Consider the following 27,879-nt stretch of genomic DNA (forward strand, 5'->3'; position numbering starts at 1 on the left):
TTAGAAACTGTAACCTTCATTTACATGGATTGTCGTTTGGTTTGTCTTTCACATGAGAAGTGGCAGATAAGGCATTTCCAGGTTACGAATACGGCAATCGCTGCTATAATCGGAGGAAAATCTGTTTTTATTTATACTCGAATTAAAAACAGAACTCAAGTTTTATTTTAAAAAGAAGAAAACAACATGATTTTAGATCAGTTGAACAGATAGGCCTAACCTGAATGGAAAATGCCTTTAAGGGGACTTTGGTGTTGTTGGAATGTCACTTAAAAGCCCTATCATGGATAGTTTCTTTGTTTATAATGCAGAATTGTCTGTGAGTATTGTTTAAAACGTTTTTGTTTATATAAAACACCGTGTTTGATCGGAAACAAAAGCAGCTGATACGCAAAAAACGTACTTCGTAGATAAGCTGCTAGTTATTTCGTCATTGTGAAATAGTTTAAAAAAAATCCAGCTTTGAGTTGCTTAACTTTCCCGTCAACATTTAAAATTTTGGTGGCGCCATCTGTTATATTTTATTTAAAAAATTAGTTATAACAATATTTTTTAGTAGAGATTACTTTTAAGTAGTTTGCGTGTATAAGTATATACACAAACTTCCTGAAGGTAATTTTACCCATTTACAATAAAGATGGCTGGTTTTTCTGTATAGAATACACATTTCCAAATTGTATTATAAGTAAAACATTAATTTAATTCTTTTTACATTTCTGTGTATATATTGTCTACTTGGACTTTGTTTATTAAAAGAACTTATACTGGTGAAGTTTGTGATTAGCAAAGAGTGGAAATCATAGTCAAAATAAAATATCTAACAAGTGAAAATAAAGATATTTTGTTTTGACTTTTGACAAAGGTTTCCTCTTTGCTAATCAGAAACTTCACCAGTATAATAATGTCTATTAATAAACAAAATCCAAGTAGACAATATATACATAGAAAATTAATTTAATTTCAAATTGTTGAGGTTAAGTTAGTGTTTCAGCAATGAGTAATTTGCTAGTGATTTTTAAGAATGCAATATAAAAAATTGTTAAATATATTTATTCATCTCTGTTGGGTTGAATAAATACAAAATGCAATTTCATTATAGCAAACATAAAGGCAAAGTAGGGATCGTGCTGTCGTTGCAAAATTTGTGAACATGTTATTCATTTGTCAATTGGAGTGGAAAACAGCCTGAAAGCAGTCCACAAAAAAGAAAAGTTAGTGAAAAAGAGTGTCATGGAACTTGAATCGGTCTTACAAGGGGACCTTACGGTCTCAGAAATTCAGTTTGGGATGAGACTTAGCAGGCTAGTAGTATACTTCAAGGGTGTCCATCCAGAAGAATTGTAAAGCTCACTAGCCAGAAGATTTCGAGAAAAAGCACTCTAAAATTTTATGTGCAGCTCATATACTGGTCGATTTTACACTATGGCAGCACAGCGAGATTGCTGAGTCTGTAGCGAATTTGCTTGCTACATGGGTGGTCTAGGTTCGATCCAATCTTTGGCGAGCTTTTTTTTTATTTTTAATTGTTTTAAAAATTATAACAACTTTTAAATAGAAATAAAGTTAATGACCTAAAAATATTATCAATTAAATCATAAATAATTTTATTTTATTTATGAAATGACTGTTACAGCTAATTAAAATGTGAATTAAAGATAATATTTTATTTTTAAAAAGTTGAATAATTTCAAATGCATTTTTAATGGAGGTGAATTAAAACTTTAATCACTATTGTCATTAAAAAGTTATTACAAATTTTAAGATATTATAAGCTGTGGAGAGGTTAAAAATATTCGTTGTAAAGATAGGGTCTTGAAAATTCCTGACCATCTGTCTAACGGAACTAATCGAACGATGGTCCTTACTTGCTACAGTATGATATATACTGGTTTACCCACCCTTATTCCTCTAGAAACGAACTAATGTTCCAATTCATTCTTGACTTTCACAGGATTGGAGCGTTCTGTACTGTGAAATATCAGAATTTTTAAAATATTGTGAATTGAAAATGTCTGTTAATGGAGAAATCACAAAAGTATCAGAAGCTGTAGATGAAATCAGTCCAACATTTCACTGTATAATGAATCTTAAGTTGAGGTTAAAAGATGCGGTTGTTTATTACAAAAGCTTGCTTGCCGAAAATAATTTGACTACATTGGAATCTTCAACTTCAATTTCTTGCAAAGAAATGTTAATGGGTGAAGAAATTTATGAACATACTATGGACATGCTGGCTGAAAAAATACTTGTGACTAATGAAGAACTTGTTCATGAAAATGAAAACTGTGACGAGGATCTTTTGAAAAAGTCAAAGACCATAGCTCATCAGATGAATATGAACCAGAAGAAAAAAAAAGAAGAGAGGTAGACCATCTTTCTTTGGATTACAAAATTAAAGTTGTTAATATCAGAAAGGCTCACCCCACGTAGAATCTACAAACATTGCAAAAAAAATATGCAACCGGTTAAAAAAGAAGGAATATTTATCCCAATGGGAAAAAGAAATAAAAAAGAGGAGGAAATCAATTTGATAAGTATGTAACAATCAATTCCTGGACACATGATCATTTTGTTGAAGCCCAAGAGAATTATCAACAAGTGACTACTTGGAATTTACAACAGTGGGCTTTAGCAGCAGTACGACAATTTACAGATTTTGAATTTAAAGCTTCTGACAGCTGGGTTCATAAATTCAAAAACAAGCATGGAATTTGTGAACAAAAAGTGACAAAATTTGTTTCAAAAGAAGAAACAGTGACAGTTGAAGAAAACTTGGCTTCTGCAGACACTTTTCGAACCCAGACATTCAAATTGATACCGAATTTCAATGAAGATTTTGTTATCAAAACTGACCAGACAGGTAAATTATTGCAGAGTATTTACAAATTCATTTTGCTCTCTCTTTTTACGACTCTCTGACAGAATACTTCAATTTTGGTTGTTTTCTCTTTCCAGGATGTTGGTATCAGTCAGTGTACAGCAGGACTCTGGATGAAAAAGGAAGCAAAACTATTTTTCGTCAAAAGGCACAGCATGAATAAAGTGACTCATGCATATATCACTCAATATGCTCTCACTCTGTCTGGAAAAGTCATACCTCAAGTATTTGTTTGTTTACAAGAAGCAACCAGTAACTTTGGCCCCCGAGTTAGAAAAACAGTAAATGAATATGCACAAAAATATAAAAATGTCATAATAACGTCTTCGAAATCTGGGATGCTAATGACAGGACTGTATATTGCTTTCTGAATCGTTGTTTAAAGTCTTACGTGGGAAAAGAACAGTTTCTGTTAATTATTGACTCTTGGGGTGGACAAACAAAGCCTGAATTATATGACAAAATCTTTCAGGATGACAAGAAATCACATTGTACAATTATTCCTCCAAAATGTACTCCTCTTGTTCAACCTTGTGTTGTCTATTTTTATAGACAGGTAAAAAAATCTAATAAAGCTTATACAAAATTGCGCTTATCTGATCGAAAATAATGGAGAAATAAATTCCTGTGAAGACTGTATAAAAATACAATCAATAGTGCATCATCAACTGTCATTGCCAATTTTTAATGAAATGATCCAGTATGCCTGGTACACTTCCAGGCTTTCTGATGAATATAAACGAAGTATGTTTTCCAACAGATCTTTTAAAAGAGAGTTGTTCGTGTAAACAATTGTTCTTCATAAATTGTGCAAGATGTCAAAATAGTTTTTGTTTTGTTGTTTCAATGTTTTTATGATAATTATCATTCTGGTGCTTGTATGTAAAATAAAAAATTGACAAAGATGATATTGTAAAAATTTTTATATAAATAAAACCCTACCCAAAAATTTGTTATAGTGGTAATTAAAGTTTTAATTTACTTCCATTAAAAATGCATTTGAAATTATTCAACTTTTTAAAAATAAAATATTTTAAATTCACATTTTAGTTAGCTGTAACAGTCATTTCATAAATAAAATAAAATTATTTATGATTTAATTGATAATATTTTTAGGTCATTAACTTTATTTCTATTTAAAAGTTGTTATAATTTTTAAAACAATTAAAAATAAAAAAAAAGCTTGCCAAAGATTGGATCGAACCTAGACCACCCACGTAGCAAACGAATTTGCTACAGACCCAGCAATCTCGCTGTGCTGCCATAGTGTAAAATCTGGTCCAAAAGTAGGGTATTGTTGAACTCATCTCAGTCCAGAGTTCAAATATATACTCAGTTCCAAAATTCCATAGGTGGTAATCTATAGTACAGCTGAAAGTCATTTACCAGGTTACTTTTTTGCTTGCATTTTTTTTTACCAATCAGAAATTTTACTATAAAAAAACTACTAACGGGGAAATGAATTTGTCTGCTAAGAATGTGGGATTTGAAAGACAGTTTAGAGCCTAAATGTTCTTTTTGTGTTCAATTTTGGGAGCAATTGTACTCGAGTTTATTGTAAAAAATTTGGTAACTTTTCTGGACAGTAAAGCCTGAGGATGGAACACAGCTTTGAATACACTTGGTATAAGTAAACAATACATTTCAGAATGTTTCTGAATAAATTAGTATGTTGTATGATTATTTGAGAATTTTGTTTAGTTAAGGATGCTACTTAGATTTCTGACTGCAAAAACAAAATTCAAAACCTATTACAGTCAAACCTGTTTTTATGCGCTCTTTTTATGTGCGATTTTTTTAATGCGAATTTTTAATTTGTGCGGTATAGTTGGCGACTAGTCTCGTGCGATTCGTCATGTCTCACGTTGACTTATTATAGCTAAATAAACTTATTATAGCATAAATGCACTTATTATAGGAATATTATTGCATGAATATGCGAAAAATGAAATAATTTACTTTTTAAGTCAACAAAACACCACCTGGACAAAAATATGTAAAACAGACGATAGACCAGACGATGCAGTCAAGTGCTGACATCTGTTGTCAATAAATTCTATTTCGTACGGTTTTGAGTTATTTTGTATGTGAGACTTTTTTTTATGCGGTCCCTATTGACCGCATAAAAAAATATGTTTTTAATTGTGTTGCGAAAACTATTTTTTACAGCCATTCGTGAAGTTTCGTGTGATTTTTTTTTTTTTTTAATGCGGTCCCTATCCACCGCATAAAAACAGGTTTGACTGTATTTGCAGTCTCTCTCACTCTCTCAAGAAATAACCACATTACCATTAAATGTCCAGAATAGTCAAATAGTCTCAGGAAAGTTGAAAATACTGTTGAATTATCTTATTCATTGATAACTAAATTTTAAATAGTTTACCTGTTGGCAGTAGTCTAGAAACACTAATCTGGTAATGTAGGAGCATGAATATATGTGAGGTAGGTGGCAGTTGTGACCTCAATATACCAAATGAATATAAGTTGATAGGAGCATAGTGGCAGATTGAGAAGATGCATACTGGCTATCAGACAATTAGTTAGATTTTGGGGAAATGCTTTATTTTGTATTTAACAGGGTGTTCCACTTCAAATTGGCACACTTGTTGGAAATGGTACAATAGGCAAAGAACACTTCTAAAAACTTTATTTTAACATTATTTAAATGTACAGAAACTTATAAAAGAAACTGAAAGTGGTGTTTTTTGCATCTAGGTACTTTTTTTGTATGTGTAATCATATCACCTTATGTAAAGTATTCTGGAAAGCTTGATGCTTCTGTCAACTTTTCTTCAATTTGTATATGGTTCTGGGATTGAGCTCATACAATTTTTATTTTAAATATCCCCAGGATATCAGGATTTTAAATATCAGGAACTGGCTTTCAACAAAGCCAGTTCCCGAGAGAGATCTTTATCTCCTATGACTAAAAGGGTGACTAAATCCGAAAGACACATCAACCACACCCAGTCAGATGATCCTTAAGCTCGATCTCCATTGGAAGAGATCTGGAGAAAGTAAAAGGTATAAATAGGGGACTTTTTTCTGCCATCGGAGTAGTCTCATACAGGGAAGAATTTTACATGTAAGGTAGCCCTTCCAACAAACTACCATAGAAGACACCCCAGCAGATCTCTATGAAGATGGCCATAGGAAGACTCTTTGGTAGATCTGCATACGTAGGTAGCCATATGTAATTGCATCGCACTTGAAGACAGAACTGGCCATAAGTAAAACTACTCTATAAAATCTCTGAAAGGAAGCGAAGACAAGAACAGCTTCATGCTATGAAGGTAGTAAAATGTTAGATTGATGTAACTCACTCTCTCGTACAGATATTTAATTTCTTGCACATTTGGTTAATTAAGGTTAAGTTTACATAGTTTGATCTTTTTGACAGATAAGTCTCAAATATATCGTTTGTAATTCCATTAATCTGTATATCATTTGTGTTTACTTGTATTCATTCATTTAGTTTTGTTTTATTAAATATTTGTTTATTGTTTTAATATGGTCTCATTAATTGAGCTTGAATTATTTACCATTCACACGACACTCCACTTGCTAAATTTTAACTCCTCCTTAATATTAATTGTATATGCATGTTAGTCTGCAGAATTGACTAACTGGTGTCAGTCTTGACAAAGATCGGGGTTTTACGATCTTGATCTCCCATATTGCTCATACAAAGGCCGTTCCTTTGACATCGTGAGTGGAATGAAGGTTTCGATGGGGTGAACGCGAAGGCTAGTAGTGTAAACGAGCCCTGTATTCTCACATTAGGATAGTTATCATATAACATAATCATGTAAAGAAACTGCTTAAGGTTATCAAATTGTTTAATACAAAATTGTTTTGGTCTTACAAGTTAGTTTGGGCCATTCTTAGTTGTATTATCTTAATTAAGCACTTTTTGTTTATTGAACAGCAGTGATGAATTCAGCATATTTTCATGAAAAATGTAATTCAGAATTATATTGAAAATTTTTATATATAATACAGTGGACCTTCGTTATAGTGCTATTCGCTATACTGCACACTTGGTTATAGCACGGGCAATGTTCGTGATGTGATAAGCTCAAACACTTTTATACAGGTCTGTGTGGCGTTAGTGAGTAGCGCATTTTATTGTTACTGCGTATTGAGTAATTGTGTATGTATTTTGAATAGTGTTTAATTATTATATGCATGATAAGTAAAAGAAAAGTTTATAGTGTGAAAAGCTTGACATTATTGCTAAAGTAAAGAGTGGAGTTTCGAAAGCAAACATAAGAAGAGAATACGGCATACCTGAAGGAACTGTAAGGGATTGTATGGCAGAGGAGACAAAACTGAAATCATTTGTTTATGAGCTTGACCAAGATGCTGGGCTTACTTGAAAAAAGACTTTGGCTTACTTGGAAAAAATCAAAATGTTGATGATTGTATCTATGCATGGTTTGTGCAAAAAAGAAGTGAAGGTATTCCTGTATCTGGAACAGCTTTAAAGTTGCAGGCTGAAAAATTCCATGTAAGCTTAAAAGTAGAAGGAGATTTTAAGGCTTTTGGCGGTTGGTTGTGACATTAGCAAAAATGACATGGCATCTTCCAAATTTCCATTTCTGGTGAAGCAAAGTCTGGTGATATTGAAGGTGCTGCAGAATTTTCCAAACAGTTCACAATTTCCATTAAGAAAGAAGGGTATACTGATGCACAAGTTTATAACTGTGATGAGATTGCATTATATTACAGAATGTTGCCAAGCAAAACCTAAGATCTAAAAAGTAACCCACAAAAGGCAGGATTAAAACTAAGCAAGGAAAGGATAACAGCTTTATTTTGTGTAAATGAAGCTGGTAATCACAAGTTTACGCTGCTCATTACAGGTAAAAGTCAAAACCCACGATGTTTCAAGTCAATCAATATAAAATCTCTACCAGTTGTTTATAAAAACAGCATAATTGCTTGGATGACTTCTAACATATTTCATGACTAGTTTCACAATTTCTTTGTTCCCTCTGTGCAAAAATTTCTGAGAGGATTGAGTCTAGATCGAAAAGCTTTGCTTCTTTTAGATATTTGCCCAGTTCATCCACCGGCTGATAACCTTGTGTCTGACGATGGTAAAATAAAAGTAATGTATCTTCCAAAAAATACCACTGCTCTTATACAACCCTTAGACCAAGGCATTATTAGTGCTTTCAAAACAAATTACCGAAGAGAAATGACGAAATCATTATTAGCATCAAACATTGACGTCAACATATTTTTAAAAAAATGATCTCAAAGACGCGTCCTACAGTATTGGACTTGCCTGGCAGGCAGTCACATCAGAGACAATTAAAAACTGTTGTAAAAAATTAAATGAATTTAATAATCAAGTTGATCTCGACCAAACCACAACACATTCAGATTCAGCTTCAGATAATATCTTCACTGAGGCTGAATTTTCTTGTATCCGGAAAATATTGAATGAGCCAGACATAACTAATTATTCTTTGACTGATTGGTAAGATGTGGACGCTAGACAAGATATTTGTCAGAATATGACTGATGAAATGATTATCACATCTATTTGTGGTGTCGAAGATTCTCAAGAAGAAACAGATGATGATGATGAAAGTGCCAGTGGGATAGCTGATGTACCACCAACAACCAGCGAGTTCTATAAGTATTTAGGATTCCAACAGGCCAAACTAACAGAACATGCACAAATAAAGCAAAGATTAATTAACCCTTCCACGTAAAGATGGTGGACGTGGTTAATCTTCACTACAAACAAATACAGTCACTGTGAATTTTTCTACAAAAAACAAGAAATATCACAGTTACATAAAGCAGTAACTCTAGCAGACTCAAATAACACACCATTAAATTTACACTTACAACATATGGACACAACATATAAAAAGTATAGACACCATTAAGCAATTGTGGGCTCAAAAGACGTTCCATGGCAGGCATCCTTACGACTTGGCCCAGGATTTTGTTGACAAAACTGCGTCAAACAGCTGGTTAGCTCAGGGATGCCTCTTTGGGGAGACGGAAGGATTTATGATTGCCATACAGGATCAGGTCATAAATACTAAAAACTACAGAAAACACATACTCAAAGATGCAACACTCACAAATGACACATGCAGAAAATGTCACATCATGCCAGAAACTATACAACACATCACCTCTGGTTGTAAGCTCTTGGCACAGACAGATTATTTACACAGACATAACCAAGTAGCAAATATAATACACTAAGAGCTTGCAAACAAACACAAATTAGTAGACATCCACGAACCATACTACAAATATATTCCACAGACAGTTTTGGAAAACAACACGCACAAAATGTACTACGACAGAGCCATAATCACAGATAAAACAATTTACCACAACAGACCAGACATCACACTCATTGACAAACACAATAAAATCACATACATTATAGACATAATTATTCCAAACACTCAGAATGTACAAAACACATTCACTAAAAAAATTAGCAAGTACACAGAACTTGTCCAGGAAATAAGGCATCTGTGGAGGATGGATAAGGTGCTTATTGTACCTGTCTGTTCTCTCCTCTACAGGTGTCATACCACACATACTACACAAAAGCCTGGGCACATTACAATTGAATAGAAATACATACATCACACTACAAAAGGCCACTAAATTGAATACATGACATTACAATACCAAATTAAATTCAATTGGAACACCTAGGTGTTTGAATTTAATTTGGTATTGTAATATCATGTATTCAATTGACAAAAGAAAGGGGTGATAGTAAGATTTATAGTTTGAAGAAAGACTTCCATGCTGTGAGGAAGGAGTCAGCATCACAAAAATTAATAGTAGTGTTATTGCGGGTGGCCTTATACACAGTATATTTCTACCCGCTCAAGATGTTTGAGAAAGAGTTGTCTGGAAGAGCTATATAAGAGGTGAGCCTTGTCGAATTCCATATCAATGTTGAGTTTGGAGGCATAGATAGCCAATGCCATGTTGGCTAAACCATCTGATGTTCCTTGAGGTGAGCATTTAAAGGGCATGTTGTAGCACCTATGTATCTAAGTGGCGGCTAGATCTATGATTGTTGATGGGGATAGTATAGATTGCCTAGTTGCAGGTGCATGTTCAGGTGGTCTTTGGCATTGAGGAGGAGGGAGAAAATCAAAGGACTTCTATGGAAGGCTAAATGAAAGTTATTTTTCTTAGATATTTCCCTGTAAAGGGAGGCTATCTTCCTGTCGTAAATGACAGTCCTATAAACTGTGTCCTTGGTGCAATTTATTGGCAAGGCAGAAGTGGCAGAAGAAAAACGATGTATAAGGCCTTTAATAGTATGTTGAGAGTAGCCATGCTGAGTTGCGTACTGGGTGATCGTAAGGTGCTCCATATCTGTCATGTGTGTCCAACAAATGGGTGAAGGCCCTGAACCCAGCCTCTTGAAGGTGAACAGATTGTGGGAACAGGTGGGGATGAAGGTTGTGTGCTGTGTAACTCTTCTATAAACCTGAGAAGTTAGGCATTCTTTGGATTAGGAAAGCTGGAGGTCCAGGAAATGAACAGTTTGATCATTATTTTGTTCAAAGCAGAACCAAAAGCTGTAAGGGTTGTTGTTGATATTTTGCAGGAATTCTTGGATACAGGATTTGTTCTACCAGGTTATGAGAATAAGGTTGACATACCATGCATATAAGAGAGTGTGGTTGGTGAAGACGGGGAGGACAGCGGTCTCAAGCTGCCAAATAACTAGTTCACACAAAGTGCCTGATAGTGGGCTGCCATTGGATACCCTTACTTTGTAGAAACATGTATCTTCAAAGGAGAAGAAAGAAGAATGGCAAAGTAGATCAGTCAGTTCTAAAATGTTATGGTGGTGTCTATTCGAGTCATGAATATACTAGAAGAGGAAATTATGGAGAGACCAGAAGCACGGTTCAATATGGATGGACAGATACAGAGTTGCAGACTGAAGTGTAGCAGGCCCTGAACCTTTTAAGGCCCATGAGGCATTTGAGTAATTCCAAGTCATTAGAGATGGAGTATGGATAAGGAAGGAGGTGGTGTAAGATGAAACTGTTGACTTTCCTTTCGAGACTTATGGTGGGTAATGAAAATTTATCCATAATAGGCCAAAGTTGTATGCCAGGTTTATGAGTCTTGATTTAAGCGAAGATGTGTGATGTAGCATGGGATGATAACAGATTCATTATGTAGATGAAGGATGCTTGCCACAGGAGTGTTGGTGAATCGTAGGACCCTAATCTGTAGTTCAATGAGGTAGTTATCAGAGGCGATGGAGTAGTATGTGTAAGATATAATCCTGGATGCCTTTGTGATAAGTGGATCTACATATAAAGACAATACTTTTAGACTTGTTGGCTTTCAGGGCAACGATGCTGTTAGCATTCATCCATTTCTTAGAATCTTGTATGGATTTCCAAAAGGCTGCATTGTTCCTGCTAGAGGGATTGCTTCTGACAGTAAAGATGGTTTTCCATCTGTAAAATTCTTTATGTAAATCATTCATACCCTCTATAAGGGATCTTCTGGGATGATGCATTTAGGTACTGTACACTCATAGAGGGTGGAGGAATGAAAGACATTTGTGCACTTATAAAAATTGCTGGATTATAGGTTTTAGTGTTTTTTAATTCAAGTATAATCACTTTTGAGTGGTAGTACAATATAATAATATAGATAATATAATATTTAATATTGTCTTTATTATTGTATTGCATTTGTAATATATATAGCAAAATGTTCTGTCAATGTTAACTGGAACTAACATTTTACAAAGTGCTATAAACAACTCTGCTTGCCTGGATAAAATACTATATAACAAAATTAAATTATTTAATTTGAGTTAAGCACCTTTAAACATTAATTCTTGGATGTCATTTATATTACACGAATGTCAATTAATACAATTTTTATTAATTAATTTGACTTAAATTCAATAGTGGCACATACCAAAAAACAGTAGTAGTATCTTACCCACATGCACATTGAAATAACATCATTATCAATGGTTCATTCATGTCCTGACATAATGACGCAAGGAAATCTCAGTGCCACTAACTTCTGAATCAGTAGTCCTGTTGGACTGTTGGACTTTTTTATAACATAGGGAGTTTAGGGAGCTGTTCATCTGTGTGTGTCTAATCTGTGGCCAGCTCTTGCCGAGTAGCTTGTTATGCAACTGAGTTATTGTATGGCAACTGGGCAAATATGGGTTCAAAATTTTGTTCGTGAACTAAATTGTTTGTTTGAAAACCAGGACATTTGAAACTTGAGATTTGACTGTATAAGAAACATAGATTAGATATTTCTGAGTCAATATAAGTAAAAGTCCAAATATAAATTTCAAAATAAACATCAAAAAATCTAGACTAATTTGGGCCAGACCATCCAGATTTTCAGTTGGTCTTGATTTTCAAATATATGTGTAAATTAACATTTTAAGTACTGTAAATTCCAAATGCACTAATTCAACAGGAGAGAAAAATATCACAAAGGCATTAAATATGTATAAACACTGCTATATTTGCTAGCTCTTTCGATATCCTATAAATGGTGTTACAACACCAACATACCCCACTGTGGGATCATGTGGCAATGCTCAGATGTTGTGAGGAGAGGAGTCTGGTGTATGTTTGGGAGGCCTTCTTTACTGTTTTACTAAATCCGTGCAACTCCCCCATGCTTGAGTTGCCTGCTATGTGGTCGATTTGTTTAAAAGGTTAAAACATTGTCTCTAGCTTGATGCCTATTAAACAGATGGCACGCGTGTCATTTAAAATTCTTTGTTTGGTCGTTCTAACTTTGGTTTCGTTCTAATGGACTAATGCCGTTATTTTAATTCGAAAACTTTTGTTTGAAAAAACGTTTATTTGAAATCGTCTGCCTGAGGATGACGTTTTATAGGACATCAAAAGTGCTAGCAAATATAGCATGTTTATACATATTTAATGCCTTTGTGATATTTTTCTCTACTGTTAACCTAAGATCAGCGTGTCATCCATCCTCAAATTGAATTAACACTAATTCAAGCTTAGGTTTTCTAGTTCAAGCTGGTATTTCACAAGAAATGTAGGAATACTTACAAATATTTACAATATTATTTACAGAAACACTATTTTTAAACAAAAAAATACATTAATCATAATTTCAAAATTAAAAAATTGCAACCTCTGAATGAGTATTAGAATATCGACAATGTAAGGCCAAAAGAACATAAGCTGAAAGAACGTCAACAACAAAGCTACCAGTGAAAAGATTGATATGTATTTTTTAATATCTGGATTTTTGACATTACTGTATTTCTGTTTTTGTTTTAGAAATCAACAATTTACAAAAAATTATCCCACGACTAACTTTGGTGGTTTTATCCACTTGGCCACTGATGGGCCTTAAATTAATAAAAGCTATTTTCTGAAAGTATAGAGCATGTCATGTGAGATATACATAACATTTTGCTATGAAACAGCCTTTATGGGTTAATGTCATATTGATATCTAAATTTATCAAAGTGTCCATTTTCTAAGAAATTTCTTTGGATACTAATTAATTATTTTTCTTACTTCACATTTTACCAATAGTAAACTCTGAGGTTGGAGTCACCTTTGTTGAATTTTACACTCACTCAGAAACATCCGACTCCACAAAACTGATTTTCATCATTTTCTGCAATTCAAGTTGTGTTCCTGTCCCCAAACCAGCTCTTTTGCTTTGCTTTTTTGCCAAGCTGGGTTTGGCCAATTTTTGGTATATTTTGTGCTCTTGGTATTTGACTGTTTTCTATGTTACAGGAAGCTTAAATTAGTAATTATTGCTGCAAAAGATTTCCTTTGGGTACCAAGAGAACTGATTTTTCATATTCATTATGGGTTCAGCGATTCCCACGAAGGGAACGGTTGGTGGTGAGAAATAGGACTTGATGTATCCAGGACAGATTGACTATAAAAAGTTTCTGGAGATCCTAATCTGGACTAGGTCATGAGTCCCCAGAGACACAGGGTGAGGTGGTTAAGGCTCCATTGCTCCTATAAATTTCATTTTTATTAATTTGACATGTTTTGTTTTTTGTCAATCTCATGACTTTATTGAACAATTTTAAATTATGAAAAATTTAATTTTACTATTCTTGTATAATTTTTTAAACAGTAAGTGAATATGATGATTGGCAATGTTACTTTCTTAGGCATTTAATAAAATATTCTCCAATAAATTAATAAGCATATAGCTACATTTTCTTAAATAACTGATTTTGTTAATTATTGAGTAATCTTTTATTTTCATTTTAATTATTTCATTAAATTATTTTTGTTGCGAAAAAGTGACTAAAATGTTAAACATATGTTTCTATAATAAATTATCTTTATAATAAAAATAATTGAAAAAATTTAGATTGTTAATTCAAATGATAATAGTTATACTTTTATAGTTCAATATTTTATATACATTATTTAATGCAGGCACTTGGAGCAGATAAACAAGATGAACTCCTCTTGACAGCTGAAGTAGATGAAGATGAATATGATGCTTTGAATGATGAAACCTTTGGAGATGTTGCAGGTAATTTATTACTGAAATTATTAAATTATTTTTATATATTAAAGCAGTTTTTTATCAAGTAATATATAAATATTTTTGATAATGTTTCATGATTGTAGAAACATTACTAAATATTCATTTTGATAAATAAATCATTGTAAAACAACCCTTTTAATACCTTATTTCTTGTGGTATGTTTTTTGTTAATCTATGTTCAGCTAGTTGCTTACATGGGGATTGTTTAGTAGCTTATGTATTCAAGATTTTTATTGAATTGTTATCCCTCACAGGAACTTTGTATATCCCTATATCATCTCTTTGTTGACTGCATCTTTTCCATTGTAAAGTAGTTTGTAAACAGTGGGATTATGCCTATATACCAAACCAGCTCTTTTAGCAGCTAATTCTTTGTATAATAAGTTCATGTCATGATCAAAATCATCTAAGATGCGCATAGGGTTGTTGGAGTGTATTACATTGTCTATAACAGATGTATATGTGGTTGAATGGGAAAACTCAATGCATTTGTTTGTGCCTTGCTAATTCCTTGACTAAATTGTAAATCAATCCTTTTTTGTAACCATGAATTGTAGCAACTTGTTCCAAATGTTTCAGTTCTTTTAATGTGTTCTCTAAATATGGGCAATGTGTAAAAGCTCTAATTGTAAGGGCTCTGAAAGCAGCTATTTTATACATGAATGGGTCTGGGATAAATGTGTGACTTGGCTTATAGTAAACATTAATATATATGTTTGTTTTTAATATGTATATTGAGATCTAAAAAATGACACTGGGTATTACTTGCCTGATCTAACTGGAGTGTGAGCCCATATGGATTCATTCATACACTGTAAGAAGTTAGTTATCAGTTTTGGGCTTATCCTTCCAGATAATCAATATCATCTGCGTATCTGTGATTATCATGGAAAGGAAAAACTTTAAAATGTTCTTCTCTAAAAGGCATACTACCATTTTGCAAAGATCACCTGAAAGGGGGATTCTCTTAGGAACTCCTCTCTTTTGTATGTAAGTGATGATGTTAAACTGGAAAAATAAGAAGTAACACAATAAACATGCTAGTTCTAGGACCTGCTGGTGGTACATAGGATCTCTATACTTCTTAACAACCAATACTGGAGAACAAAGAAGCCTGATTGTAGTTTGATAGAAGGATATAAAGCTGCAAAGTCAAACTGTTATGAGCATTACTAGTTATATAGATATGTTTGAATGCTTTGACCAGCTCTGTAGCATTATTCACCATGTATTTATAATTCTTTGAATGGATGGCAAGCATATTGTGTATTGAATTTTTTAACAAGCTAGTAGGAGATCTTGATTTGTCTACTACAGGTCTCAAGTTAAACTCCAGTTTATATATTTTAGCAAAAGCAAACAATCTTGGGATATCTGGGGATGGGACCACAGACCTGCCAAAATTTAATCTATTAGCAAGAGCAGTCTGTGTAAATTGACAACTCTTGTTTGTAGCTTATCTATGTATTCTTTTTCAACTGGATCACTTTCTGCATCAATGATGAGTTTGAAATTTCACGTCTGTATACTGCAGGCATGAAATTTCGCAGTAATTATTTATTTAAAAATTTTTCTTCTTAGTTTTGTAATACGTCTTTGTTCAATTTGCATTCCAAATATTGGAATGTTAATTGACTTGATAAAGATCTTAGCATTAGCTTGAAAACATCAGTCAGTTTTGTTTTGTACTGGAGAATTAAGGTATTAAACGGTTATTTTACAGTTTATACATATCCAGTTCTTATTAGTAGAGAAAGACATAATTAAATCATTTCATGCATCAAAAATCTTTTGGTAAAAAGTATAATGTTCTGTACTTTCCAAAGATTTCTTAGTAAAAATAATTAAAATTACTGATAAATAGTAAAAAATTAACTTTATAGCGCAATGCAATTGCAAAGTCTAATTATGATTTGTGATTTTCATCATTCAGTGGAAATTTATTTAGAAAAAATGAATACTTACTAAATAAATTCAGTCTTTAAATATTCATTTTTGGCTTTGCATTTACATTGCACTATAAAGTTAACTTTCATTACTTATCAGTGAGAAATCTTTTGAAAATTGTTAAATGAAATATTCAGGCTTCTAATTTTTGTAATACACTTTACTACAAATTAGATAAAATTAGTAAATTACATTATTTAAGTTACATAACAGAAACTTGATCCTACATAAAGCCATTCTTGGCAGGAAGTGACAAGATCACATTACATCACATGAGATCACATATACAATTTAGTTCACTGCCTGCCTGTAATTATGCACAGACATCATGTGAAGTTTTGTCTTAACAAAAATTACAGAACATTCTTCTACACACTATATCAAGAGACATTTTTGATGCATTCTTTAATGATACTAATATAATTTTTAACAGTGAATTTTTAGTAATCAAGAATTAAGTATTTATCATTGTTATTTCATTAAAATATTAGCATAAGTATAGAAGCATTACTTGCTACTTTGATTTAAAAATTTTGAGAAAAATAACATTTGGGAAAACTGTACTAAGAAATGTGTTTCATTTACAACTGCCAGAATATAATTTAAAAAAGTTCTGCAAGAATATTTTTTTATTAAAATCAATGAAATATTTATTTATTTTTATTAGTTGTTTTAGATTATTTATTAATTGCAACTTTGTATAGTTTATATATATATATATATATATAATATAAACATCCAAATTGATGATTAGTTAATTTGTGACAATAATGAATATAAACTCATATTTTATACATTATGTAAATTTTATGTTATAATTGAATTTCCTCATGGTTTATGTTACTTGAATAATATCTTGTACAAGAAATACTTTTATTACTTGCCTCACTCTTTCTTCTATTAAATTTTCATATTTTTAATAAATTTATGATGTAATTTAAGTCAAAAAATATTAACAACTCTATTTTAAAGCTTTTATTATGCAATTTTATAAACAAAGTAAAATGAAACAAAAATTTTTAAATGTTTTCATTATTTTCAAAATAACATTAAGTATAAGTAGTCTTGTAAGAGTTCTAAACATTATTCTATTTATAAACATAAACATAAAAATTTACTTGGTTACCTAATAAAGTAATTTATTAAAAATAATGTAGAAAATTGTGATACTAATGTAATAAGAACAAAAACAAATTGACATAAATTCAAAATAACAAAATAAAAATAATAATCAAGAAATAATTACAATGACTGCAATAAAAAAAATTTTTTTTAAAGAGTGGACATTGTTATAACATTCTTAACATTTTAAAGACAGCTTTTTAAGCATTTGAAGAATTGAAAGAGAATCACATAGTTCTTTTTGAATAATATAAATATACTCACAAAAAGTAATTTGCAATCACAGCATTTGAAAACTTTAATATATTTTTTTGTTTTTTGTCAGATGGGGATGACTGGGAAGAAAATCATGAAAAATTGGCCAAGCTTGATATGAAATTGTTAGATAATGATGAGAATGATGATTATAATAGAGAAGATCCACATGTAAGTTGCTTTTAATTAAAATATGCTTAATTTTTTATGAAATATGTAAATTTAATCAATTTCATGTTGCATTTATATAGACATTTTGTGCTGACAGAAATTATTTCAATAGTTGAAAACAGACAAAATATGTTTTTATTTAAACAGAGTTTTATTAGGATATATATGTTACTTTCTTAATTCTAAAAGACCATCAATTCTATGATGCAGTATAGTTTGAAATTAAGGTTTTTATGGGGAGAGATTTTTAATCATCAGTTTTATTAAGTTTTGTTAATAGCAATTAGAAAAGTAATACCGTATTTTACGGACTATAAGATGCACTTTTTTCTTCGAAAAATTGCCTCCAAAATTCAGGTGCGTCTTATAGTCCGTAGCGTCTTAAGCAATTTTTTAAAAAAAATACCTATAAAATTTAAGGTGCGTCTTATAGTCTGTAGCGTCTTATAGTCCGTAAAATACGGTAATAATCAAAGTTTAGAGTTGAAATTAGCATACTTAATTTAGATAAATACACGAAATTTTTTTATTTACAAAAAAGTATTACTTTAGTTGCTTAGTGTTTTTTAGAAAATATTAGGTTAAACATTTTCAATGTCTTAACAGATTTTCTTGTCGGTATGAGTTTTTGAAATTATAAAATTTAATATACAAGATGTGATTGAAAAATGTGGTAAATATACATATTTAAAAAACTTATTACCTATAATACAAATTTGAGTTAGTTTATTTCAAAAATAGCTTCATTGACTAATCCACAACTATTTCCAGTTTTGCCATTTTCAAAAGCAGTTGTGGAATACAAATACAAGTTCCCTTTTCATTTCTACTTATGTATATATAAGTATATATATATATATATATTTGATTAAAAAAATTACATATATATATATATATATGTAATTTTTTTAATCAAATCCTTCATTAATGATATCACACTCAAATGAACTGGTGAGTTGCTAAACTGAATGAAGATATTTTTGAATTAAAATATAAATTAAGCTCTCTCTCACATTATTCATTTTAATCCTCTACAATGATTCTTTGACCATATAATGGTAGTTGTGGAAATTATCTGCCATTTAATGCTTTTAGATTTCAATTATTGAGTCAGTTTGATTCATTCATCATCATCATTTATTCAACTGATTTCATCTCATATTAAGCCAACTTTGGCCAATTTCATGTTTAAAGAGTTAGTCTAGAATAACCACACAATTATTCAACAATTCTGAATAATTTTGTTGTTGTTGTGTATTGTCCATGAATATACTATATTTGTACACTTTGCATATTACAAAATTTAAAGTAATATGAACATATTTTATTTTTCTCTCTTCAGTCTGTTGTGGAAAAGAGTATCTCTCAGTTGGGCCTGGATGATTTAGATGACCCTGCTATAATGACATGTGGCCGTCCTCAGATTAAGGTAATAACAAATATTTAAACAATTAAAGTTTAAAAAGTCTTTTATTATAATAAAATTATTTATATTATAAATATATCTATGTAAATATGACACATTATTACAAACTTTCTTTTAGGTTTATAGAAAATAAAAAGAACAAGCAAACAAAATCCTTGTTTCATTTTGTTTTCTGATTTAATTAATTATCTTAACATGCATATTTAAACTAGGTTTGCCTTCAATTTAAAGTTAGACCCTACTTTTAATATCAGCAATTTGAAAAAGTTGCCATAATCTATCAGTGCTTCATAGCAGGTCCATGTGGCAGTTAAAATGTATAGTAGAAAAAATTTAAAGTAAAATTCCTGTAAGGTACTTATTGGAAAAGAACAGTTTAAAATTAGTATTCTTTATTGAATCTTACCAGGAATGAATGTTAAAAAAAAATAATTATGAAATTTTGTAATGAAACTGTTTATATATTTTGAAAAAGTTTTAAACTTTCTATATATTCCTCAAATTGTATTAATATGTTATATAATTTCAATTTTTAATAATTTTATGTTGTTGGTTTGATTTTTTTTTTAGGAAACCTCATTTAATGAAGTTCCATTTTCTCCCTTCATCTCCAATGTTCATAGATTAGAAGATTTAGAGAGAGATTTTCTTAACAAAAATGAAACTCATAAAATTACATCAATTAACAATATTCAGTCAATATTTAATCAGCAAAATAAAACACAGGGTAATATTGTTGATTCTATTGCACATAATTGGGCATTTACAAATAATGATTCTCTGGAAGACAGAAAGGAGAATTGGTCATATTCATCGTCGTTACCCATAAATTATGTTAGAACTGTGGATGAAGTAGAAAAAAGTATTTTTTCAAAGCCAAGAGCTCAAACCATTGACTTAGAATCACATTTATGCAGAAATAATCAAGGGAGTCCACCAAGCAAGAGATCAATTCAACCTCCTATTGGAACACCACCACAGGTTTGTTAAATATTATTATTATGTCAGGTATACTCGGTTAACCCCGGTGGCTGTGTACTATTTAAATATTTTATAATTATACATTAATCCATTGAAATAAAACTAGTAAGTCAAAGCATAGTAACCAAAACAAAAATTAAAGAAGTGTATCAGTGTGTGTGTCTATATTCAGGAATTTCCTCACAATATGACATGTATTCAATATAATGGCCTTCTGTAGTGTGATGTATGTGTTTTGATCAACAACCCTTTGTTTGGTGACAGTGAGGTGAGGATATTGTTGTGTGAATCTATGGTGTAGTTGTTGTCTGTATGCTGTCATGTTTGTTTTGAGTTTTGTGATGGTGTAGTAAGTATGGATGATAAACTCATTCATTTTTATTGTCCATTTCATCCGTTGGCGTGGTTTTCTTGCCTTTGTGGTCTGTGAATGCATTGCCACAGAAACACCAAAGCTAGGTTGGTTCCTCACATCTGTTGAGGGCATTGCAGTAGCCATGCTTGGGCCGGTGCTGCTTTTGCCACCGGTAACCAAGGGAGACTGTGGCCTATTTTTCGAACGTGAGCCTCTGCCTAACCCAGGAATGTGGACCTTGTTAACCCGGGCGACGTCCGAGCCAGTATCGTACTTAGATCTGGTTACTACCAAATATCTCCACAGAATGTGGGTGTGGTCACTCTTGGCTTCATTTCTCTCCATAGACCTTACTGGCATGGATGTCCCTACCAGGAGCTTGTGCTCCAGCCTGCATTGCCCTATGGATCAGTAATTAGTATCTAGTAATCAGTAATTACTGAGCTCTCCCACCACAATCAGTTGGTGATCCCCAGGAGAATTATTATTATTTAAATATTTTTATAATTATACATTAATCCATTGAAATAAAACTATAATGTTTGTTGCAAAGAGCTTTAATTTAAATGTTTTTGATTAAGGAAGATAAGGTTGAAGTGTAATATATTCTTAGTCAAGAATTGACATAGTGAGATTATAATTAAGTTTTTAAAACATTAAATGTAAATATGAAAGTTTAGACATTAAGCATTAATATGAGATGTCTTTTACTTATGAAATTTTGAAGATGTTATTTATAAAGAACTATGGATTTTAATGACAAAAACATGAATTATAACAATTACAAAATTGTGAGTTTCTAACTAGATTTTCTTATTGAAATTTTTTACAGAAAATTATTTTCCACTTAATTTTGTGTAAAAACAGTTTTATTAAAATTCACATACCTTAATAAATAAAAAAGGAAAAGCATTTTCTTGATTTCTCTTATGGAGACCATAAAATTTTTATTAACATTATTGTTTCATTCTAAACATCTCCATTTTACAGTCACTTACCTTTTTCATCAAAATCATATTTCATATTTTCAACCAGTAATAATCAGTGACAAAGTTGGAGATGCTTTTCACTTTCCATGGGTGTAAATGTTACACACTGCAGGTGAAATGGGTACAAACTGTCTTTATATATGCAAAATGTGTGGGAAGTTGTTGTGCTGGTTGTTCAATTCTGCTGCACCATTTCTGGAATATTCCATTTCTTGAATTTGTGCACTTACATGTTTCAATTCTATTTGCTTATACTAAGGAGGGTTTCTGATTCTCATAATGATTGAAACATGTCTGCAAACACCTCTTGATTTAGTGCTCTGAGCAATGGAAATCATCACATGTATTCTTTGGTAGCTGGTAAAACTGCCATTATGGTACCTTGAATGCCTACTCAGTGTGTGTGAAGATAAACAGTGATGTACTAATACCACTTTTAACAATAATTATATATGTATTGTACACCAACACATTCTTAACACTCTCTAGAATTTGTGGCACTCTGTGAAGTTCAAGTGATAACTTGAACTTCGCACAGGGCCACAAAAGAGAGTGAGTGTTGTCATCTAACATCCTCTATGCACTATACACTACACTGCTATATCATAGTAACCATTACAAATTCAACATATGTTCATATGAACTTTTTTGCTTAGAATTACTCATACTGTCCTCTCTGGAATATTGCAAAATCCTCCTGAATCATCCTGCATATTCTTTCTAAAAAAACTTAAATTCTTTTAAGATGTATGCTTTAAATTTGACCTTATAGTGATTTTAACACAACAGACTTTACTCAGAAAACAATTTTATTTTTATTTATTTCTAATACATTTTTGCATTTTGGACCAGGAAATCTAACTGGCTCATCTTCAGATCTTTTCATATTTTTTTGTTGTTGAAAACATTTCCTCATATTACTTCATTGGTTTAACAATAATGCACCTCAAAAACCAAAACAATAGTAAGAATAAAGTTGTCTTCTAAGGTCTAAACCAGTGATTCTCAACCTTTTTTTTGTCACGGTACACTTTTAATAATTTAAAAATGGTGGCACATATGGTTACTTCGGTAAGTACCACAGGACGACCAGTGATGTCATAACAGTGATTTTTAAATGCAGTTGGTTATTTAGGTCAAATTTTCTAAATGCCTTGGTAACTACCAGCAGTTATCAGTAACACCAGTTACAATTTCCAAATGCACCCTTGTAGGTAGAACTAATTGAACCACTTATCTGACATTACTTATGTATGGGTATTTGCAATGGCAGCACACTAAAGTGCCATGGCACAGTGGTTAAGAATCACTGGTCTAAATTGTTCAAATTGGTTTTAGATAAGGTCATTTAAAGCATTTACCTTAAAATAATTTTAGAAAAGTTTTAAGAATATAATACTTTTCTTTTGTTTACATTTGAAATAATGTATTTTTTATTAACTGTTGAATAATTTTAAACAGTTAAACAATTTTACATGTATTTTTAAAAATTAAATTGCTGGTAGATGGTTAATTATCCAACTATTACATAAAACTATTACATATTATATTTAAGCTCTTTAAACACAATTTTATTTTTCATTATTTATCTGAAACACATTAGTTTTTTTTTTAATTATTTAACTTTCTAAATTTTGTTATGACTATTTTTATAAAGAATGTGAAGTGCTTTCAAAGTGAATTTTATAAAAAAAATTTTTTAAATTACTTTTGAAAGAGACATGATTATGTAATTATGATATTTGAATTTGGTATAATTGTATTATGCATCCATATTAAGACTAAATGCAGTATTTGCATACCTTCTTACATCTGAAATTGTCCTTTGAAGTTTATCATTTTCTTGGTAACTAAGACAATTTGATGAAATTTCAAACCTGATTTCAGACTATTAGAATAAGGAACATTTTAATTTCAGTTGGCTGGCAGAATTAATTCTATATATATAGATATATAGACCCCATTCTGAGTTTATTAAATATTTTGCAAATAGTAATTTTCTTAATAGTTTTTGATATATTCTGTATCTTTTTAAATTTTGAGAAACAAGGTTATTTTTGTTCAGTTTAATTCCAAGTACATAACCTGGATATTTTCTAGTTTAAATATTTAAAAAATCAAATTTAAACTGTCGATTTTATTAGAAATAAAACACTTTATACAAAGTACAAAGATAGAGCTAATAAAAAATTTGTAATATAGAATGTTTAAATCTTGCAGAAATCTTGTGTCTTTTGCCATGTCATATTTTATTTGGAATTCCAGTATATGGAATATTTTTGAAATAAAAATTATACTTATTTTAAATATATATATATAAATTAATAAATTTGAATTTTAACTAAAAGGATTATTTTCAGTAAGTTAATAATTATCACTACTTCTCCCTGATATATAACTCATTTATAAAAGCTTTTTACATAGATATAAAAAATATCATTTTGAAATAATAGTGAAAATTATGAAGCAGAATATAAAATATGCAGTCTTTATTATTTAAGAAAATTATATTTGAGATGAATGCAACAATGGAAGTTATATTACATTATTAGTAGCAGTAATGGGAAAAAGGAGTATTTTTAAGAGAATCTTTTTGTAAAAGTTATATATTGGAGAGAATTTGAAAAACTTAATTTCCTAAAAATTGGAAATATATAATTTATAGAAGTAGAAATAAGTTTGACGTCATTCCTCATCTCTGATAACATCTATTATTATACAGTTAATTTAAAAAATTTTTCTTAAGTTTCAGAAAGTATTATTAAATTTTTTTTGTTTGTATAATAAATTTTAAATGAAAAAAGTTTTCTGTATTTAGGGATCTAATATAATTCCACCTAAAGGTTTGCATAAGCCATCAAATTTACAATATGTTGCAGCAACACCATCTGTACTTCCACCACCAGGACTTGGTAAATATTAATAAAGCATAATCAATACATTTTTTCAGAGTTCTTTGTAATTTATATTTATCTTATTGAAGGATCTCAACTTCAACGGTTCGCTTCACCTACATTACTCTGCCAGCCTCCTATGGTGAAACCATTTCTCCCATTTCCTCAGTCAGGATTTTTAGGTCAGTTTTGAAAAAGTTTGTTACTTTTTTCTAACAAAAGATTTTTATTGTAAAACATATTAAGGAAATACAATCTTGATATATTTATTTTCTTAATTTGAAGGACGTCTTGGAAAAAATCCTCCTCCCATAAGAATACCATTCGGTCCATGTAACTTTCCTATTGTAAATGAAAAGTGAGTGATTGATTAATTAATTAATTATTGAAGATTTTATTTTAAAACAAAATAAAAAATAGTTTTTTTATTTCAGTTCTGTTGATACAAATATGAATCAAAAAATTCTGTTAGAAAATTTTAAGTAAGTTTAAGTTTTTAAATTTATTAGTAATAATAAAAAAGAATTAAAGAATAAATTGTTGTTTTAGACATCCTCATTACTACTCTGCTTTAAATTGGGCAATAAGACAGCAAAATGAGCAAAGTGGAAAACATTATCAAAATGATACAGATGATAGCTATGATGGTCTAATGAGTACTCAAGAAAAACATTGGTTGATAAAAATTCAAATGAGGCAGCTGCAATCAGATAATCCCTATCTTGATGATTATTATTACACAGTATGTGAATTAATATTTTTTTATACTTTTATTAATAAACTGTAATATAAAAACGTTTTTATGAATTTTAAAGACCTTCATATCTCGAAAGAAAGTTAAGGAAAAGGAAAATGGGTTGAAGTCAGTCAGTAAACCTAAGGTTTTACTTCCTGAGAGAACAAAACATGAAAGTAGAACTTATGTGCCAAGTATGTTAATAATGAAATTTTATAGTATTTAAGAAATGGTAATAAAAATGTGACCACACACGACTAATTTGTTTGAATATCTTACTTTAGCACAGTTTGAAGGATCCTTAGGCAAGCTACAAGTTGCTAGTGTTAATAATCCTAGAAAAATTCTTGATCTGGATGTCTGCAGGCTAGGAGATGATGATGATAAAACAGGAAGCAGTCATCGATTTAGATATCTGCTACTTAGTATTGAAAAAGTATATTTTTAATTTTTAATTGATTTAATTTATTTATGTATAATTCTAATTTAAAATATTTATTCAGTTATATTCAGTATTTTTGGAGATAGAAGATGAAGACAAACACATATTAGCTCTTCCTGAGCAAGCTCAAATACCACATCAGAAAACTCGTCAAGAATTGATTGATAAGTTATTTTGTGGCTTTGTAAAAAATAATGGTAATAGTACAGATGATAACTTTATATATCTTCTATCTGTACGAAAAGGTAGAAATCTAGCCATGAGGTCACTTCCCTTTTTTGATACTGTAAGATTTCATTCCATTTCTCAATTTTTTTAATTATATAAAATGAGTTTTAAAAAGTTTATTTGTTCTTTTATAGTCTAAGCAAGTGACCTTACTAGAGTTATTGTGTCGGGGTTTAAGTATGATATTACGGAAAGATCAAAATGATTTGGTATTACTGCAGCATTGTAACACTGTTTTAGAAATAATTGACAAATTGGATTTGGAAGATATTGTTACTTTAACAGAAGCAATACAAAATGTTAATGGAACACAAATTAAAGAGAAAAGTAATTATTCAATAGCATTTCAGACTAAAGTAAGTATTCTTATAACAGATGATCAAATGAAAGAACAACTTGTGAATAGTATCTCATTGGGTTTGGTGGTATTGCAAGCCATCTCTGCTTCCTGCACCACTGACTCATGGTATCATCAAGTCTGACTCAATATATTGCTAAATGCACTATTTGCAAGTTCTTCTTTTGTTTGAATGCTTTGCATGTATTAATTATAATAAAAGTTTAAAATTACTTAAAAAATATTTTTAGTTTGGTACAGATGTTATTGCTAATTTATTAAAGAAAGGTGAACATCATTTTAAAAAAATAGAATGCAACAATGAATTATACAATAGATGGTGAGTATATTTATTTATTTAATTTTACATCATTAAAAGTTGTAATAAAATTAAAATTATCTTTAATTTCTAGGGAATCTGTAATGGCTCATATTGTAGATATTTTATATGTCTTACCAGAGAGCGTTATAGATATGCAATCAAATATTGAAGAAATTATGTCTTTACTAGGAAGATACTGTGTTAACAAAATGAAGCTGGAAATTATTCTTAAAAGATTGGACAAATTGAAATATAAGGAGGACTGTAATTATTCTGATAATGTAAATAGAAGGGGAGAGGAAATAAGTGTATAGATCTTGCATATATGTGCAATTTGGGGAACTATCTATTGCTGAATGAAATGTTATAACCACTAAGTTCTAAAAAAGGCCAACATTTGCTTCAGTGCCTCTTTTTAGATAAAAATTTTTTGTTGATAATTGATAAACCTTACTTTTTGCATTTTTACATGTAAAGAAGAGTTAGAAAATTGTGTGACTATACATTGATTTTTCCTTTTTTTTTTTTGTTAAGAAAATTAACATATTTATATATTTTAGATTTATATAGTAGGTCCCACAATTTTTAATCAGTGGTTAAAAATTCCTACTTGAATAATACTTATAATTATAAAATATTTAATTTGCAGTTAATTTCATAAATCTGTGATCATGTTCAAATTTTTTCCCAATGTGAATAAAGTACATTGATGTTTTTGTATCATGTGCAGATTTGTACATAACATCTTACATAATACAAAATTATGCATATAATCTATGTTCTAAACAATTTGAAATATATACTTTGTAATCATAATTTATATTTTAAATATTCCAGTAATTTAAGATGTTTGATTTTTAACATGATAGTGTTTACCTACAAAAATACTTCAAATTAGAAAAACAAAATATGGATTTAAGTGTTAAAATTCAATTTATTTGTGCAGTAACTTCAAACTATGCTATGTTAACACAGAAGTTCATTCTAACATTTAAATTTTATAGTTTTATCAAAGTTTATCAAATTAAGAATTTCAGAAATTGAATAATTTTCATCTTATAAATTAGTTTTTGCCTCACTTAATGTTTTGAACTTGTTTTTCTTTTATATATATATATATATATATATGTTATTTTACACTCCTCAAAAATGAAATTTCAACACCACAAAGGAATGTGCATAGCCTCATGCACATTGCAGGACCGATAGAGGTGGCAGA

General features: G+C 30.4%; 1 protein-coding gene across 1 annotated transcript; it reads left to right on the plus strand.

The window, feature by feature from the left end:
• On the plus strand, positions 1 to 27,380 carry Patr-1 (Protein associated with topo II related - 1). The gene is made up of 16 exons (XM_067286249.1): positions 1 to 319; positions 14,341 to 14,440; positions 17,850 to 17,950; positions 19,293 to 19,379; positions 19,947 to 20,357; positions 24,520 to 24,613; positions 24,685 to 24,777; positions 24,881 to 24,953; positions 25,030 to 25,077; positions 25,145 to 25,337; positions 25,411 to 25,525; positions 25,616 to 25,767; positions 25,835 to 26,059; positions 26,136 to 26,357; positions 26,590 to 26,678; positions 26,752 to 27,380. Exons 1-16 carry the CDS (start codon positions 263 to 265, stop codon positions 26,972 to 26,974), a joined length of 2,283 nt encoding a protein of 760 aa, XP_067142350.1. The 5' UTR covers positions 1 to 262; the 3' UTR covers positions 26,975 to 27,380.
• Positions 27,381 to 27,879: the final 499 nt, after the last annotated feature.

This window comes from Centruroides vittatus, unplaced genomic scaffold (genome assembly GCF_030686945.1).
Source record: "Centruroides vittatus isolate TY-2023 unplaced genomic scaffold, ASM3068694v2 scaffold_3293, whole genome shotgun sequence".
Lineage (NCBI taxonomy): Eukaryota > Metazoa > Arthropoda > Arachnida > Scorpiones > Buthidae > Centruroides > Centruroides vittatus.